The sequence below is a fragment of the Sprattus sprattus genome, assembly GCF_963457725.1.
Source record: "Sprattus sprattus genome assembly, chromosome: 10".
Lineage (NCBI taxonomy): Eukaryota > Metazoa > Chordata > Actinopteri > Clupeiformes > Clupeidae > Sprattus > Sprattus sprattus.
Window position 1 is genome coordinate 21,474,394 of NC_137908.1, and position 17,891 is coordinate 21,492,284.

The following is a 17,891-nucleotide window of genomic DNA, read 5'->3' on the forward strand; positions in this document are numbered from 1 at the left end:
AAATCCCCCTGGCTCTTCTCCACAGCTCTGCTTTCTTCAGGAAGCCTCCCACCTTGTCATGCAGGTTTAAAATGCTGGTGTCCTTTCCCTGCAGACATATTCAGTTCGTTCAATTTGCTAAATATATCTGCCAGATAGCACATATTTGCAAGCCAGTCTGTGTGGCATGCATGGGGAGATCTGTGCTCAATCAGAAAGGTGTGTACGTAATTCCAACAGCCGGTTAAGTATTCTCCCTCGAGAGAGCCATTGAATATCTGTGTGCAGCAGCAGTTGTGTGTGTTCAGCTTCCATGTTTTCGCGAACAAATCGCGCTTATTATAGGCTACAGTTACTTGCCAAAACGATAGAAGACATTCCTCCGTGATTTCCCCAAGAAAAAAATAGTTCTTCACGCAAATGCGTAGCAACCCGCATTCTGACTTCTTCAAGTTTCAAAGACTTTCCGTTACGTTCAATTACCGGACTACTTTCGGACTGATATAAAAGATGTGAATTAGAAGCACAAAAGCCGTTGCCAATGACAGCGGACATAAACTTTTCGCAGCAGTGAAAATCAAGAAACTACAAACCTGCGAACGCAGACATTTAACCCACATAGCTATGGCCTATAGTATACAAACCAACTGAACATTCTGAATAGCCGTATAATAACTATTTTTAAAGGATTTTTGAATGGAGGCTAATTTGGAATATCTTTTAAAAATCTCGCGTACCCCCTGGACTACGCGTACCCCCGGTTGAGAACCACTGCCCTAAACTATGTTATTTCTATAATAAAACATCACACATAAAAGACGTGCACACAAAGCAAGAACAAAATCTGCAGTTCAAAAGACACTCAACCCAGTATAAAGCCCATAGGCTCTGTCATTGAAGACGAGGGGAACATGGAATCAGGAACATGGCAGAATAAATCCTACACGGATCAGGATGAAGGTGGTAGTTGATCACAGCATACATGTGGTAAATGTACACAATACGTACAAACATAAGATGGTATATCCATGTTGCAGACACAATTGATGGAGGATAAGGTGGGGTATTTCAAGTATTGTAGAACATTTAAGTGGGTATACAGTGTGCTCGTAAGGGGGTAAGTAAAGTAACAGGACATAAGTTAATCAACTGTTAACCTCTTAACCAACAGGAGCCCGTTGATGTATGATTTAGGTGATGCTACATTGTGTAAGAGTGAAGTTATTTGTTTTTTGTAGTATCTCTTCCACTTGCACTATGGTCCTTATGCACTCGGCAAAATGCCAGTAGAAAACCTAGGCAAAACGTTTGAGTTAAAATGTAGTTATCAGTCGGTCTTTTGCAACTAAAGGTTGTCTTGTCTCGTAATAATAACGATGTTGCTACCAATATACTAAAGCAGAAAAAAGATCGACTACATCACGTCGCTTGCTTCAAACAGCATGAGAGACTCTAGAGTGGTATCTTTGGTTACACCCTGGGGACACCAAGGACAGAAAGGGAGATTTTGAAAGTATGCAACCTTAAAAAAAATCACAGAACATTGAGTGGGAGGTGAGGGTGGGATCGGTTAATGACCAATCATGATTATTTTTTCATTGACAAAACAAGCCCAAAGTTGCAGACTTGCTTACTTTGGTTTATGCTGATCAGTATTTAACAACAGTTTTTCGTAGCAGCATAATCAACCACTTTTTTAATGGTGATGAAAATTTGATAAGAGAAAAGTTGGTCACATGGTTGTACATAGTTGCATTCATCAATGAATGTGCCATTTTTATATATTGTGTAACTCTAACTGTTCTACCTGCCTCATTGTAATGGCTAATGTAACTGTTTCTTTTTATTGTAGGTACATGTTGGTCTTGTAAAGAGTATGTCAGATGAATCATGACCACAAAACGTTTGTATATTGGTGGTCTGGGCCACAGTATATCCCAAAAGGATTTGAAAGACCGGTTTGGCAAATTTGGGCAAGTTTCAGATGTGGAAGTAGTGACTAGGAAAGATGAAGATGGTAAGTGTTTATTTGTACAGCAACACATCTTTTCTTCATTACTGACAAATTTGCTTGCGATCTAAAATCCTTTATTTTACTTCCTCTTTAGGAAATCCGGTTAAGACGTTTGGATACATCAACATAGACATTTCTGAAGCTGAATTTAAGAGATGTATGTTATTGTGACATGTCGTGCTACCTGTCCTGCATGTAATGTCAAATGTTTCCAAATGTGTGCATGTTGTATGAAAAGTTTATTTTTTAATGTGGCTATTTCTTTGTCCTCAGGTATGACGGTCTTGAATAAATCCAAATGGAAAGGTGGAACAATTCAAATTGAAACAGCAAAGGAAAGCTTCTTACACAGGTCCACACTTTATCCCTAGTGTGTTTTATAAAGCATCAGACATGAATGAATATATGAAAATATTACATTTATTAATAGATTCAAATGTATGACCCCTGTTTTACATTTGATATTTAACATTTAATATTCTAAATTGTTTCATAGACTTGCTGAGGAACGTCAACAAGCAGCTGAGAATGCCCAACCAAAAAATCTTAAACATAAAGAAGGATTAGTTGACTCCTTGAAAAAAGCAGGAGTAGAAAACTTTCACATGAAGGCAGCTGTTCCTGGTACTGAAATTCCAGGACACCAGGTATATTGGCATGAACAAAAACACCTTAAAACAAACTGTTTCTGTGCAAACTGGCTGTTTGTTTACATGGCACTGGCAATAATTAAACTTACTTAAAGTAGTAAACCTTTTGCGGATCTCCAATATAAAATCTTACAGTTGGACACTGCCACATGCATTACGTATCGGACCTAAAGAAGGCACTTTGGTGGTTTGTTATACTCTAAATATTTTTGAAGAATTTAAGAACTTTAAGAACCTGTCTATACAACAATGCCACGAGAAATGTAAAGACCACGTTGGTGCTGCAGTTTGTTGTAATAGAGATACTCTTAAGAACCTGGTTGATGCCACTGCTTATCTGGGCATGCCAAGAGTTGGCATTTAGAGGACAGGCTGCAGCTAGCTGGTAAGCTTGCTAACTTTGTTAACTTTGGTAATCATACAGTACATGTGTGCTTTTTACATTCCGTCAAAAAAAAAAATTCTGTATTTTATTGATATTTTAGTTTTTTTCAATGTTTTAAACTAAAATGTAAACATACTAGGTCAGCTACATGAATGTACAAATAGTGTTGCCAATGTAGCAACTTGGTCATGATGACCACACGAACGCTGTGTCCTTTTTCTCTGACTTGCAATTTTCAAATATCTGAAACAGGGAACCACAAAAGTTTTTTAATTAAAACTTTCTGCAAAGATTTATTGGCTTTATGGTTTGTCAATGCTTTATCACATTTGTATGTTGAAAGTTGTGTGATGTTTATAATTGAGATTTATATTATTTTATGGAGATCTAATTTTTCTCACAATCACCTTTTAAAGCTCCAGAGGGTTAAACTGCTGTAATATATTTTAAGGTGGGTTGTTCCTTTATTTATAACAAAATTAACTCTTTACTTACTCTGTGTTTTTCATCTTTCTCTGTAGGACTGGGTCGTGAGCAAATTTGGTCGTGTCCTTCCTGTTCTTAATCTCAAATGTAAGAGCAAGATATCCTTTTGCTGCTGTTGGTGTTTTGGAAATTCTCATAAGATTACTGACGGGCCTTTAAATTGCAGGTTTTTCGGCATAAATGTATAGGGGAAGTTGTGCATAGAAGAAAATTAGTCTCTTGCAGGATGCATGTGATATATATGGAGCTCGTATACAGTCTGTATGCCAATGTGTAAAAACTCATAATACTAGTCATTAGATGATAAAGGTTTTGCATTTGTTGAACGAGTGATCACATGTTTTCCTTAACTGTTCTCCACATTATTAAGTATGATCCATCCAAACACTGTCACAACATAAAGAAACTGGACACAATGACTGATGATACAGAGTTGACTCCAGTGTCACAGTTGACATGGGAGCTACCTGGTGGTGATGATGAAATCAGCAAAAAAAGAAGAGGGGAATTCCCACCACAAAAAACTAAACCGAAGAAGATCAAACAAGATTTGAAGCCCCTGGAATTGAGATCCACTTTGGGCGGCGATGATGAAACTCTGGATGAAGCTAGAACGTTGATAACAAAAGTAGTACCACAGACACCTAAAAAGGCTGAAGATTACTTAGAGGTGGTTGGGGATGACTTTATGGTAAAGTCCAGTGTATTCCAGCATGGGGAAAGCAGAAATCTCCCATCATCTGGGCATTTGGATGATGACAGAGACTATGACTCTGCAGACACTGATGAGATTCTGACGAGGAATAAAACTTTAAATGCCCCAGAAACTGAACTGAATGAATATTCTGAACCTGGGTTGCTCTGTGAAATGCAGTCTGATGAGTATGAGAACACATCAACTGAGACCACACACCTCAAAATGAAACCCACGGCACCATCTGATGAAAATGGTGAAGAATCAGATAGTAGCAAGGAATCAGATAGTAGCGTGGATTCAGATTATGAAGCTATGATGACCAATTGTTGCAGGTTAGAGATATCGTTTGGAGATCTTGAGATGCTTGCTAAGCAATCAATGGAAACCTCAGGGGATGAAGATGAAAACTCGCACGAGGCAACGTCCAAACCAGTTCAGTCAACGCAGAAAAGGTGCATCAACCCAGAGGAAATATTAGCTTCTATTTTGGAAAGTAGTGAAGATGAGGGAAAGAAAACCAAACGAAAGAAAAAAAAAGAAAAGAGTATTTTATCTCTCCCGGCATTTATGGGAACTAAGGGTTTATTTAAAACTACAGATGCTTCAGAACCAGAGCCAGACTCATGCATGAAAATACAAAACCATGAGGAGCCTTCACATTTAGTTCCAAACTCTGAATGCAACAACCCACCAGAGTCCATCAATGACTCCTTAACTCTTACTCATGCTTCATCTACTGAGGAGTCCGGCAGCAGTGAAGAGCAGGAGAGGGAGGTGGATGCCACGCCTGACAATTCAACACTCAAATCTAGTGCTTCTGCTGAGAAAGTCAAGGATGAGACTAATATGGCGATGGAGACTAGTGATGACGAGAAAGATGCTATTCCTGAGAATACTCATTCTAGCAGATTACAGGAGACAGCAGAGACCGAGTCTAACAGTGCGTCTTCCAATAAAGAGGATAAACAAGCCAAATGTGCCACTTCACCTGGGGTTACTTCTTTCAAAGAACATGTTGAGGAATCTAGACCATTCAGAAAAACTCCTGTGTGTGATGCTGAGAAGCAAAGGCAGGACAACGAGAAGCGCCTTGCTGCTCTGGAGCAGAGGCAGAGGGAGACTGAACAACAGAAGAAGCTCATCCAGGGTTCACTCGCTGAAGTGGTAAGTTGTTTTTCCACTGATATATTTTTGAAATGAGATATAGAATGAGACAATACCGTTTATACCAATACAGTTACATAACCCATTTTTCTTAGTTTCAATTGCTATTGGAAACTGAATTTCTATTTCCATGTCAGATGGCATGGACACTAAAGTGAGTGACTTATGTTGTGGTAAAATATAGCTCAAACAGTTGTTACCAGCAACAGGTCTAATTAGCTAACTGTTAGCTTCACTAGCCAACTTCAGTCATAGCACGACACATCTAAAATGTGAAGACGAAGCGAGATTTCCCCAAACCTTTCTAAATAAATGTACTTCTCAGAAAGACAGAAGACAATTACTCCACCTGCTAAGATATCTTTATGATTGTGCATCATTCGTTCAATGCACTTGTTTTCACATTCTTCAGTTTTTATATTTATTTATCTATATAAACCGCACATTCTTTGCAGTACAAAAGTGAAGTTTGGGCTGATTCACCTACCTAATGCCTTACAGCTAGCGACTATGCATGACTTCCCTTTTACATTTGTAAATGTTAAAACAAGACTTGAAATATGATTTCAATACAGCTGTTGCTGATATTCTCTGTCAACATTTGATAAATAAATCAATAGGCAGATTTAAAAAATGCAATTAACATGTTATAATTCAAAGTATTTTCAAATATGATGCATGCCCAACAATTGGTTTTCAATGCCAAAATACTTGGTTTCCTTGAAACAAGTTGCTTTAAAATTTGCAAATGATAGATAGATGGATACTTAATTAATCCCAAGGGAAATGTTGGTCATCCAGTAGCTTATACACTTAACTCACAAACATACATACATAAATCACAATAAAACAATTCACATAGGGAGAACATGTTCACAGGGAGTGGGGTGTTTACAGATACAGAATAGATCTGGCTCTATATTACAGTGTGCATTGATTGTGACAGTGTTGATGTCAACAAGGAAAGTAGTGCAAAGAGTGCAGAGAGATAGTGTTCATGTGCTTGTGTGGAAAGTGCAAAGATAGAGTACTTGTGCTTGTGTGTGTGAGGATAGTGCAAGCTGATTTAAATAGTAAAGTCTGTGCAAGGGGCTAGTATTTAGTAAAAGGATGGACAGTGGAATATGGAATATAATGAGATGAGAAGAGGAGTGCTGAGGTAGACTCATGCAGAGTCCATCTTCCTCCCCTTCTGCGTGGCGTTTATAAAGCTGTATGGCCCTGGGGACAAAGGACTTCCTCAGCCTGTCCGATAAACATGACTGTGACAGGAGTCTGCCACTGAATATGCTCCTCTGTCCGTTGAGAGTACTGTGTAGTGGGTGGTGGTCATGTCCAAGATGGTCAGCAGCCTTCTCAGGGTCCTGCTCTCCGCCACTGTTGTTAGGCACAGGTTTACCAAGATTTTCAGAGATGTAGATAAAGGCTGGTTATAACATTTTGACATTGCACAACCATCAGTTGTTCACCAGTCCATACACCAGTCCTGCAAAAAAAATCTTTGCTTTATGAAGATTATAATATTATGTTTTCGTTTAAACTAATTAAGAGTGCTGTTGATTAAACTGTGTGTTGATTATGAAGGCTACAGTTTGTAGTGTTGTTGTATTGCATTACGCTGCGCTGACTCGATCACACTGGGTTATGATTACATAGCCTTTTAACTGTATTCTATAATCAATAGAAGGACTGTCAAGAGATTTTTTTCCATGACCGTGTGTACAGCCTAGGCATGCTCCTGACACTACAGCAAATAAATATATTTATATTTTCCCAAGAAGAGATTGTTAATCATATAATACATATTTTCATGCAGTTCAATCACTCTCTGCAACACATTGGTACTACAGTGGCTTTGAGATACAACTGAACATTTAGCCCACTGTGTAGAAAATACCTATATATATATATATATATATATATATATATATATTATGGCATGCCGTTCAGGAAATTAACATTTGAATATATATATACAAAACTCTGAATATATATACAAAACTCTGAATATATATACAAAAGTCTGAATATATTTACAAAACTCTGAATATATATACAAAAGACTGGATATATATATACAAAAGTCTGAATATATATACAAAAGTCTGAATATATATACAAAAGTCTGAATATATATACAAAACTCTGAATATATATATACAAAAGTCTGAATATATATACAAAAGTCTGAATATATATACAAAACTCTGAATATATATACAAAAGTCTGAATATATATACAAAACGAAGTCTGAATATATATACAAAACGAAGTCTGAATATATATACAAAACTCTGAACTCTGAAGCGCTCAATCGGTCTTTGTCCGCCATATTGGATTGAGCGTTTCCTATTAAATCAATGGTACCAAAATGTTTATAATTACGTATTTTCTGCTTCATGAAATACTGTATTTCTGTTATATTGTTCCATTTTGACATTGATTTCTCACTAGAAATGCAATAATAACACGTTTATTTTACACCGTTTGACTTCACCGAGGATATTTTTAGAGGCAATTTCTCCATTCACTTGACTGGGGTCTTGTCAAAACCTTCGTTCTTCCTTGTTTTCTGCTTCATGAAATACTGTTTTTCTGTTATATGGCTAAAATTGATTAAACATTGATTTCTCGCTAAAAATGCAATAATAATAACACGTTCATTTAGCATTGTTTGACTTAACGAAGGACATTTTTACGTTTAAATGGGATAGCCTACATCGTATCCTCTCGTCACATGATCAAATAGGAACTTGACATTGGACAAAAAATGATTACCCAGAAATCCTCATTGCATATACCAATGAAAATAAGACATTATTCATTGAATTGAATAGGTTTTTTTTAATAGTTTCCATAGTTTATGTAGGATAAGCATATAATTGTGTTATAGATTGCTACTGACCATTTCCCTTCTACAAAATAATACTCACCATGACCTAGATAGGTTGGCCATTCCAAGGGTATAAATAACATAAGGTACTTCATCATAATACAACGTAATATAACTAACCATTGGTCACGGGTGTGTTTGCAAATGTCTTCTCTTACATACTCGCAGACATGACATTTTGTGAAGCACCCGACGAGGCAAAATCCCGGACGATTTGGGAATCCCTGCCGGACGCATTTTTTAGGTCTCAAAAAGAGGGCATGTCCGAAAAAGAGCACGTCTGGTCACCCTACCATATGAACAGAAAAACAGTATTTCATGAAGCAGAAAACAAGGAATTACGAAGGTTTTGACAAGACCCCAGTCAAATCAATGGGGAACCTGCCTCTAAAAATATCCTTCGTGAAGTCAAACGGTGTAAAATAAAAGTGTTATTATTGCATTTCTAGTGAGAAATCAATGTCAAAATTGAACAAAATAACAGAAAAACAGAGTTTCATGAAGCAGAAAATACGTAATCACAAACATTTTGGTACCATTGATTTAATAGGAAGCGCTCAATCCAATATGGCGGACAAAGACGGATTGAGCGCTTCAGAGTTCAGAGTTTTGTATATATATTCAGACTTCGTTTTGTATATATATTCAGACTTTGTTTTGTATATATATATTCAGACTTCGTTTTGTATATATATTCAGACTTTTGTATATATATTCAGACTTTTGTATATATATTCAGAGTTTTGTATATATATTCAGACTTTTGTATATATATATTCAGAGTTTTGTATATATATTCAGACTTTTGTATATATATTCAGACTTTTGTATATATATTCAGACTTTTGTATATATATATCCAGACTTTTGTATATATATTCAGACTTTTGTATATATATTCAGACTTTTGTATATATATATATTCAAATGTTAATTTCCTGAACGGCATGCCATAATATATATATATATATATATATTGAGAGTTGGTATTCAGCATTAAAATACCGGATATGATTGGTCCAAAGCGCCCATCCACAGTTTGACTTTGAGTTTACCTTGCTGAAAATTAATGAAACATTTTCTGGAATTCAGGATTGATTCCTTATCTGAGATCATAGTTCTGATAACAGGCAATAGGAAAAATATATATATTTTCACATTCCCTTAGGTTCTTAGGTCCGTGCAGGGATTGAGCCACTAGCTAAAATACTACTTTTGTCATTGTACCCTGATTAACGTCTGCACTCCACATTTTTCTCCAGGATACTCCACATGCAAATAAAGGGAAGCATACAGTGTTTGACTCTGATGATGATGATGAGGCTGATGGATTGGAGGACGCCAAAGGAAACAACCTCTTAGAAAATGACTTGAAGGCTGCTGGAGAAAATACTAAGGTATTTATAACATGATGGAAAAACTCAATATCATCTTTAGTTTCCATTATTTACTTTATAGTCTGCAGTGAACTGTTAATCATTTGTAACTTTTTCTTCAGACGAAACCTTCAGGAGCTTCTAGACTGTTCGACAGCAGTGAGGGGGAGGATGATGCTTCAGATGAAGAAAGATTCCAGCTCAAACCCCAGTTTGAAGGAAAGGCTGGACAGAAGGTATGAAGTGCTGGTAATGGTTCTGGTTGAGAAAAGAATGATTTACTCAATTCTGTGAAGTTGATCAGAGTTATGCACATAAAGCTCAGTTTTTGTGTTGTGAAATTACTAAATGTTCATCACTCAATGTTTTTGTTATAGCTCATGGCATTACAATCTAGATTTGGAGCGGATGAGCGATTCCAAATGGATTCAAGGTTTATGGAGAGTGAGATGGAAGAAGGACTTGAGAATTCAGGTGGAACCTTGTAAACCCATAATTGAAAAGTCAGAGAGAGCTTTTATCCATCAAAAGGACCTCAACAGAAGTCATAGTTATAAATGCTGCTTTTCTGAACCTGAAACTATGATTTCATTAAATGTTTTACTGTTGTGCAAATGTATTTATGCATATATTATTTCTTGTATTGAAGGTGAAATGTCCCATGTCATTGAGGAAGAACTTGTGGAAGAAAAAAATAAAAATCTGGAAATTCTTCAGAGTGTTCTGAACATAAATAAGCCGGCCGGTGGTGCTGAGTCTACAAAGAGTAAAATCTTCAGGTAAAAAATGACATTACATATAAAAAAAATTCAAGTTTCATGCGTCTTCAAAATTTGTCTCATATTAGTTTTATTGATGGTTTTCCAATAATTTCCAAAATGTTCCATTGTCATCTTGACTAACATTTTTCTAGAGAACAAAAGCTGCAGACTGTAGGTTTAAATTCCAGTTTAAACCGTAAACATGCCATATTGATTAGTCAATACTTATATTATGAGCTGTGCAAAAATATGTAATCATTTTGGAGAAAGAGAAAGAAACTGAATTGGTCTTTTACATCAGTAGGAGCTAACTTGTAGCTCTTACCATGTGTATAACATATGTAATCTGTGGCATGATCTAATTAGACAATGAGTATATAAGGATGTAAATATTTTGAAGCTGGTGTTACTTCCAGGGAATAAAGATGACTCTGTGTGTGTTAATACCTTTTTTTTTGGTCTTCAGAGATATATCAGCTCTGCATTATGACCCCACTCGAAAGGACCATGCAGCCTTTGAGAAAAGGAAAGAGCCTAAGACAGAGGGGTAATGCCAAAAACATATACATTTCTTAGCGCATCTTATATTAGAGTCTCTTTACAGTGTTGCCATTTGTGTTGGAGGTGAATTTATCCTTAAACTTTACTTTTCTTTATTCCTTCCCTTTCTTTAACTACACACAGAAAGGCTGCCAGGCGGAAGAAACAAGCAGAGGCAGAAAAACTTCCTGAGGTGTCCAAAGATATCTTTTATGATGTCGCAGTGGACCTGAAGGAGGTATTTGGATCAACTAAGACAACCGTGGAAGGAGAGAAAGATGTGTTTGCATGGGACAAGGAAGAAGAGGAGGCCGAAGCAGATGAGATGAAGGAGCAGAGCCCACGAGCAGAGGGGACCACAGACATGCAGTCAGACGTCTTCTCATGTGCCACTCCAGAGAAAACAGAATCATCTGGTTTCAAGTTCTCCTTTTTTGGAGAGGATGCACAAGTTGTAACAGACACTGATGCTACGACAGGTACAAGACTGCACTTAGTTGTTTTATGTAAATGATAAATGACCGTCATGATTGTACAGCAATACTTAACCATACTATGGTTACTAGAGTGATCATACTGTACAGGAACAGGTAGTTCAGCCACTTTAATGGACCTTTTGAACACTTTTTAAATACATTTGTTTGATCATTTCTCCACTTTCACCCCAGATTAATAGATAACTTGAAGGCTTGATAAAGACCTTCCTGTCCTGTAACCCTGTTTTTATAGGTGAATACAAGACTGAGCTATTAAAGGGGCCTAAGGCATCATGGCAGGGAGACCCCCGTTTCCAGGACAGTAGCTCAGAGGAGGAGGATACAGAGGAAACTGAGGGAGACGACAAGACTGCCTCAGTTATTGCAGTCGGGTAAGTCTATACCTTTTAAAATGTTCAGGACCTCTCAACACTTACTGACTGTACCTAAATAAAATATCCTTCTTCATTTGTTTATTTAGAGATCTGAAGCCCTCCAAGAAAATGTTTTTCTTTTTCTACCAAGATGATGAACGTCTGAAAGGTGGAGTTCTACTAGATTTTGTGTGTTCAATGGATGTTGTATATTTTGAGATGTATGTAACAGCCTTTTTTCCCTGTACTCAGAGGGACCCAGAATGTTTTGCAGGCCTGCCAAGCTAGGAGATCAGAGAGAAGAGTGGGAGGGGAAGAGGACATCTTTGATAGAGGTAAAATCCTGAAAGTTAAAGAATTTTACTCCGACGTACAAGAGAAGAGTTTAAAAGACTAATACCAACTGTTTAACTGTTGTTATTTTTGTTAACAATATGATTTCTTTGCATCTTTTACTGCAAGCCTAAAGTCATGAAGAGGTTTTGGGTGCACAGAAGACTTAATTATAAATACTGTATCGACCGTTTTGTTGGTGAAAATTCCACCTGGACAAGTGGTTCCCTGACCATGCCAGTACCACTTATCCGAGTCTAGGAGAATTGAATGAAAGAGTATATATGTGTGTGAATATAGATGAGTATTTTACAGGATTTATTTTCATTTATAAATATTTTCACTCGAGAGCTACCTCATTTTGGTCTGGTAACAAGTGGGTTCAAGAAGACTTCTTTTTCATTCCATTCAGTTATATGACCTACTGAGATGTCAAAACTGTAGTGGTTATGTAATTAAGGACAGTTTGGTTTGACTGTGACAGTCACTTCCATTCTAAGTATAGAGACCGTAAAGAGATAAGCTAGCCCATTCACAGTACTGAGTAGGCCTACAGTGCCAGTAGCTAGTCATTCTCTGAATGTAATTGCCTGTTTTTCCCATGAAATGAAAGTGTGAAAATGTTGTCTGTGAATACAGATTAGGGTAGTGTTACGTGTTTTGACAGGTACTATTGCCAAAAACTTGTACAGTACCAGCTTCAAGAACTGCAGTATGAAGATTTAGGAAACACCAAGCAATATATGTCTCAGCTCATCTGTCTGAAATGTTGTGAACTGTAACTGATAATTTGTATTGTTTTTTTTTTTTCTCTCTCTCTCTCTCAGGAGTACAGAAAGAAGCACAAAACTGCCAGGAAGAAGTTGAGGGAATCTCATCGAAACTGAAATTGATCTCTGCACATTCCCCATCAGAAATATTCTCTGTTTGTATTATATTTTCTCCTCTCTCTCGTGAGGATTTTTTGTAATCCGCAGATAGTTTCACAGTATGTCATTAGCATATTTTGAAATCAAATGGGTTTTTGTTTAAGGACTTGAAATATGATGATTTTCACTAATAATTTGAACTTGGCATATCGGCCACCAGGGGGTGATGCTTGAAGCCTTTTGCATCCATAGTTTGGTATTATTTGGTTCTACAGGTTTGTGCCATACTTTGCCAATTTTCATCCCCTTTTTGAGATAGAGTTGCAGTGAAATTATAACGGTACCCATGATGTTGTTTTTTCTTCTAAGTGATGCAATTAAATTCCACATTTTAAAGGCTTTAATTCAGACATATTTCAGTGTCTAGCATGGAAAATCTATTTTTACCACATCTTCGTCATTGACAACAAGTAGTTGTGCATTTTATATGCTTATGCTGAGCCAGCATTTTGCCATTATAAATGTGAGAATGTTTAAGTATTACAGCAGTGGATAGACAAACATGAAGGGACCACCTCATACTGTGGGTGTTAAATCACAAATATAAGTATTTTTTCAAGCAACTGGAGAGGCGCTGTCTGCGGCCTAAACAGCAGGTTTGCATGCAGCAAGCATGTACACACTGTTCTTGTCCCCTTTCATGGCTTCCTGACTCACAGGACGCTGTGGTATCCTGTTTCATGCCTGCTGACATCACTGTTGTCTCTAAAAGTGTCAAATATCTGTGAGCAGAGTAGGAGGGAGGTAGGCTGGGGGAGGAGACAGCTGCTGGATGGTGACATAATTCTCTTCAAAAAACTCAACTGCCATTTTGTGTGAAGAGCTGCTTGAAGAAGGCAGCAACAACCAAAAAGTAGCTATTGCTAACGGTAATGGTAATGGCTGAGCAGTCACTTCAGAGTGTGCATAACGCTTGCTGCAATTTGAGCAAAAAAATTTAAATGTCTACCATTCATTATCAAGATTATCGTTTTCATTTCGGTGTCTATCACTTTTGCAGATCCCTCAATTCAAAGAACATATGTTTGAAACACTATTGTAAAATTATATTTCTGATCTCTTAATCACTGAAGGAACAGAGGAGGGAGGAGTAGTCCTACCCCCTAAATGATCTAAGCAACACAGCCATGATGAGTTGTGTTGTGACTTGCCCATATGAATATTAGTGCTTCGGTACACTGAACATGCTCACAATTTATTCCAGCAATGGAAACTAATTTCTTGGCATTTACCTGATCAGGCCAGGTGGTGTTGGTCGCACAACCATTTTCCATTCAACCACAGAATAGACTCAGAGATAAGAGGGAAGATGAAAGCAGCAATATGTTTTATAATATAGTTCTGTTCCAAAACTAGCAAGCTAACTACCTAAAAGGCATGCAAAAACCTTGCAAACACCACCAACAGCCGAGTTGACTGATAGAAGCTTGCCCAGACATTAACTGCTGTGTTTTGGCAGTATAGCTGGCAATGTCATGCTGTGAAAGCTTTTCTTTCATCTTGGATGGCTAGTGGGAAAGACACAGGTGTATATCTGTCCTTCACATGACCATATGCTATCAAAATTAATTTGAGGATGATACCAAAACTAGTTGCCTATAAAACCATACCTCAAAAGGTGTAAAATTGTTGCATAGTAGTACTTTAAATAAGATGTATGGTGTTTTTACAAATGAAATACTGTGTAAAAAGGAGGCCTGAGGCTGCAAAGATATGAGACTCTTCAGGTTTCTTTCTGGCTTGTTTTGATCAGTGTCAAAGTATTCACATCGATGCTATTACTTGTTACCAAAGCTTGGGAGGGCTACCATGTGACTGTCACAAGAGCTTCCGGAATAACAACCCTCCCCATCCCCCACTGACATACAAACACAGAAATATTAGTTGATTTGTTTGTATGTTCACATACAATCTATTCAGAATCGTTTTACAATATTTGAATTGTATAGCACAACAGCAACATTAAGCTCTGCACTGGGGCATGGGCTGTGGATGTGGCTGAGTTCCAGTTCTGAATCCTGTCTTACATAAACAGCTCTTGCGCTAGTCTGTTAGACTTTGAACATTATGCCTGCTGCACATAACATTTCTTTAAAGAGAGTTTCAGCTGGCTCAATTTTCCACATTTATACAGATACTATATTATACTTCCTCTTACTGCCCTCTACCTTTCCCAACTCTGACTTATGTAATTCCACTTGTTGAAGAACTGATTGTAAAGCTGACCAAACTTAACAGAGATCAAATTGCACTTTGATCGACATGGTCAGCCTAAGAATGAGAGTTTTTATGAACTGTGTAATATGAGCCTTAAAGGCTTGCAATTGGCTCTACCCTTAACATAGGAGGGGCCATGACTATGTTTGGGTGAGATAAAGGAGGTGCTATGACTAGGTTTGGGTGAGATATAGTGTGTGTTTTGATGTTGTGTAGGAGGTGCCTCAATATTAGAATTCATGTGAAGGTGAGAGTACGAATGTGAATGTTATGAGTGAGTGTTTCCATGTTGCTCGTGCCCTGAGCACTTTGTAATGGGGCTATTGAGGCCAGATTAAAGTGAGAAAGGATGAGAGCAAGTGGAGGAGGGGGTGGTTGAAACTGGGCTTTGCCTTTATGTCATTATGGCTGTGCATAATCCTGCTCACAGTGTCTTTCTGTACACATGGGGGGGGGGACAGGCCTGATTCTCATTGGACAGCAGCGAGCCTACTCCTGAGTTCATCGCTAAAGCAGTGCAATACAACCCTCCTGTTTTTCATCTGCAACACACTCTCTATTTATAATTACCTTCTCTGGAATGTCTTGGATGTCTAGAATTCTTAGTTAATGTCGGTCTGCCTCCATAGAAGGTTTACTGTGCCATTCTCTTTTCATTCTGTTCCCTCAAATGTCTTGTTTTGATCAGTGCCAAAGTTGGGTGTAGGCAATTCTGATGTATTGGATCTGCACAGAATCCCCCATCCCCCATTGTGTTCACTGCCACAGCCCTCCCTCCCTCCCTCGTAGTCTGTGTGTCAGTGCCAGTCCCTAGGGAAGCCAGTGCATTTAAAGCTGCAGTGTCTTTTTCTTCCCCTTGTATGATTTTTTTGTCTTTTCTTTCTTTCTTTTTTTTTTTACAAAACTTAGAATTTGTAATTATTCTTATCGCCCATGCATAATGATGTCACCACTATAAACAGTGGAAACTTGCATTCAGGAACTCCTTTGGCAAAATACACATGCAGTCCTGTATAAAGCCTTCAGAACTTGGAATGACTGAAATGGGCATGAAAGTAATTTCAAGACATCAAGAATTCAGAAGAGCCCTCCTGTGAATGATCTGAGACCAAATACAGTAAAATAAAGATAAATGCATGATTTTAAAGGATCACTTCTCTTTCCAGTTGAGCACTTATATAGAGAACATTAACATAAAAAGTATTCATAGAAGAAAATACACACTCTTTGATCAGGGAGATAATACTTGAACAATGTTGCACCAAATAACAGAAATGATCTTACTGAAATGGAGCGTGGGTGCTACCATTCTTTTTTCATAAATCATTATTGAAGATAGCCACGTGTAGACCTATACTGTTTGATGATTCACTAAACCAATCGGCCTAGTGGTATTCACCTTCCTACTTTGTTCTTGCACATGTTACACTTTGGATGTGTGTAACATATGTTGTTATAGAAATAACCCCATTTAAAATGTAAGCGTATATTTGTAACTTGTGTCTTACATTTTAAATGAATAAGAGACTAACTGTTTTTCATGACACAACCCTTAGAGTGAACTATGCCTGCAGATATTTAATTTAAGGGGTCGGTTGATTTGAGATGTGGTATAGATTGTGCTGGGCTTATATCTTGGACATTAGGCCGATTGGTTTACCATGGCTTCGAAGGTATGGCTGTATGGTGAGTAGTCTTGTGAATCCGAAAACAAAACAACTCCTGCAAGATCGCACCTTCCCTACCCTCCTCCATAATATTTCATAAGGCACAATGAACAAATAACTCATGTACAGCTCATGATGAGAGACACTGTAGGCTACTCTCAAATCATCGCACAACTGTGAGCTTAGTCAGTGACAACAATAAGGACGAAAGTCGAAGGCTTGCATTTACTAAAAGCCTTCATTAGACCCATGTTGCAAGAACAAAATAGGCTGCTTGTCACAACAACCGTCTAGGTTATGGTCACCACGCGCCACGTGACAGCATTGTAGACTACGTATGGTTTGCCTATTTAAGATGATTTTCCGATGGAATATAAATAGGCTACACTAAATAAAAACGAATCGACATGGTAATTCACGAGTAACCAAAATGTCGCTCACAGTTGCTTAAAGGATTCTCCGTAGTAATTATCCTATTACTATCAAACCCTTAAGAAAACCCTTCCTCTGCCTACTGTAGCCTACAATCATTTTCGTCGATTTTCAACATGACACACCGATGATGTTGCACGTAGGGCCTATCCAGTAAACAGTCTTTTTGACGACTTTCAGATCATAACCTTATCCGAAATCGTCTGATCCAGGAATAGCCTATCCAATAGTTGGCTACTGTCTATAGACATTACTAACGTGCGACAACTCCTGTTAAGCTTAGGTTAGAGGACAGGCTTCACATATTAACTTCTTAGGTCTATAATCTTTTCCACGGTAGGCTATCCATCATTTCATTGTCAGCCTATATGAAAGCACAGTATTCTATATTTTTGTGACCGAGTAAACGCTTTTTAAAACTCGACAGACTATAGGCTATCCAAATTCTAGGCTATTTTCAAATAGTGGCAAGTGTGATGAAGCCTAGGTGTAGGCTACATAAAGAAGAAAAAACTAA

General features: G+C 37.6%; 1 protein-coding gene across 1 annotated transcript; it reads left to right on the plus strand.

The window, feature by feature from the left end:
• Positions 1 to 1,837: 1,837 nt before the first annotated feature.
• Positions 1,838 to 13,364, plus strand: nol8 (nucleolar protein 8). Its single transcript, XM_080846490.1, has 16 exons — positions 1,838 to 1,996; positions 2,088 to 2,150; positions 2,267 to 2,345; positions 2,490 to 2,640; positions 3,550 to 3,612; positions 3,876 to 5,375; positions 9,532 to 9,666; positions 9,768 to 9,881; positions 10,023 to 10,119; positions 10,295 to 10,424; positions 10,873 to 10,953; positions 11,091 to 11,425; positions 11,676 to 11,814; positions 11,904 to 11,965; positions 12,049 to 12,131; positions 12,957 to 13,364. Exons 1-16 carry the CDS (start codon positions 1,870 to 1,872, stop codon positions 13,014 to 13,016), a joined length of 3,219 nt encoding a protein of 1,072 aa, XP_080702616.1. The 5' UTR covers positions 1,838 to 1,869; the 3' UTR covers positions 13,017 to 13,364.
• The last annotated feature ends 4,527 nt before the right edge of the window (positions 13,365 to 17,891 follow it).

Bases quoted from the DNA above. Each gene is read 5' to 3' on its own strand.
- nol8 (XM_080846490.1), top strand. From the start codon at position 1,870: ATGACCACAAAACGTTTGTATATTGGTGGTCTGGGCCACAGTATATCC. The intron at 2,346-2,489 runs GTCCACACTTTA...ATTGTTTCATAG, and splicing joins AAGGAAAGCTTCTTACACAG to ACTTGCTGAGGAACGTCAAC. The intron at 11,966-12,048 runs GTGGAGTTCTAC...CCCTGTACTCAG, and splicing joins AGATGATGAACGTCTGAAAG to AGGGACCCAGAATGTTTTGC.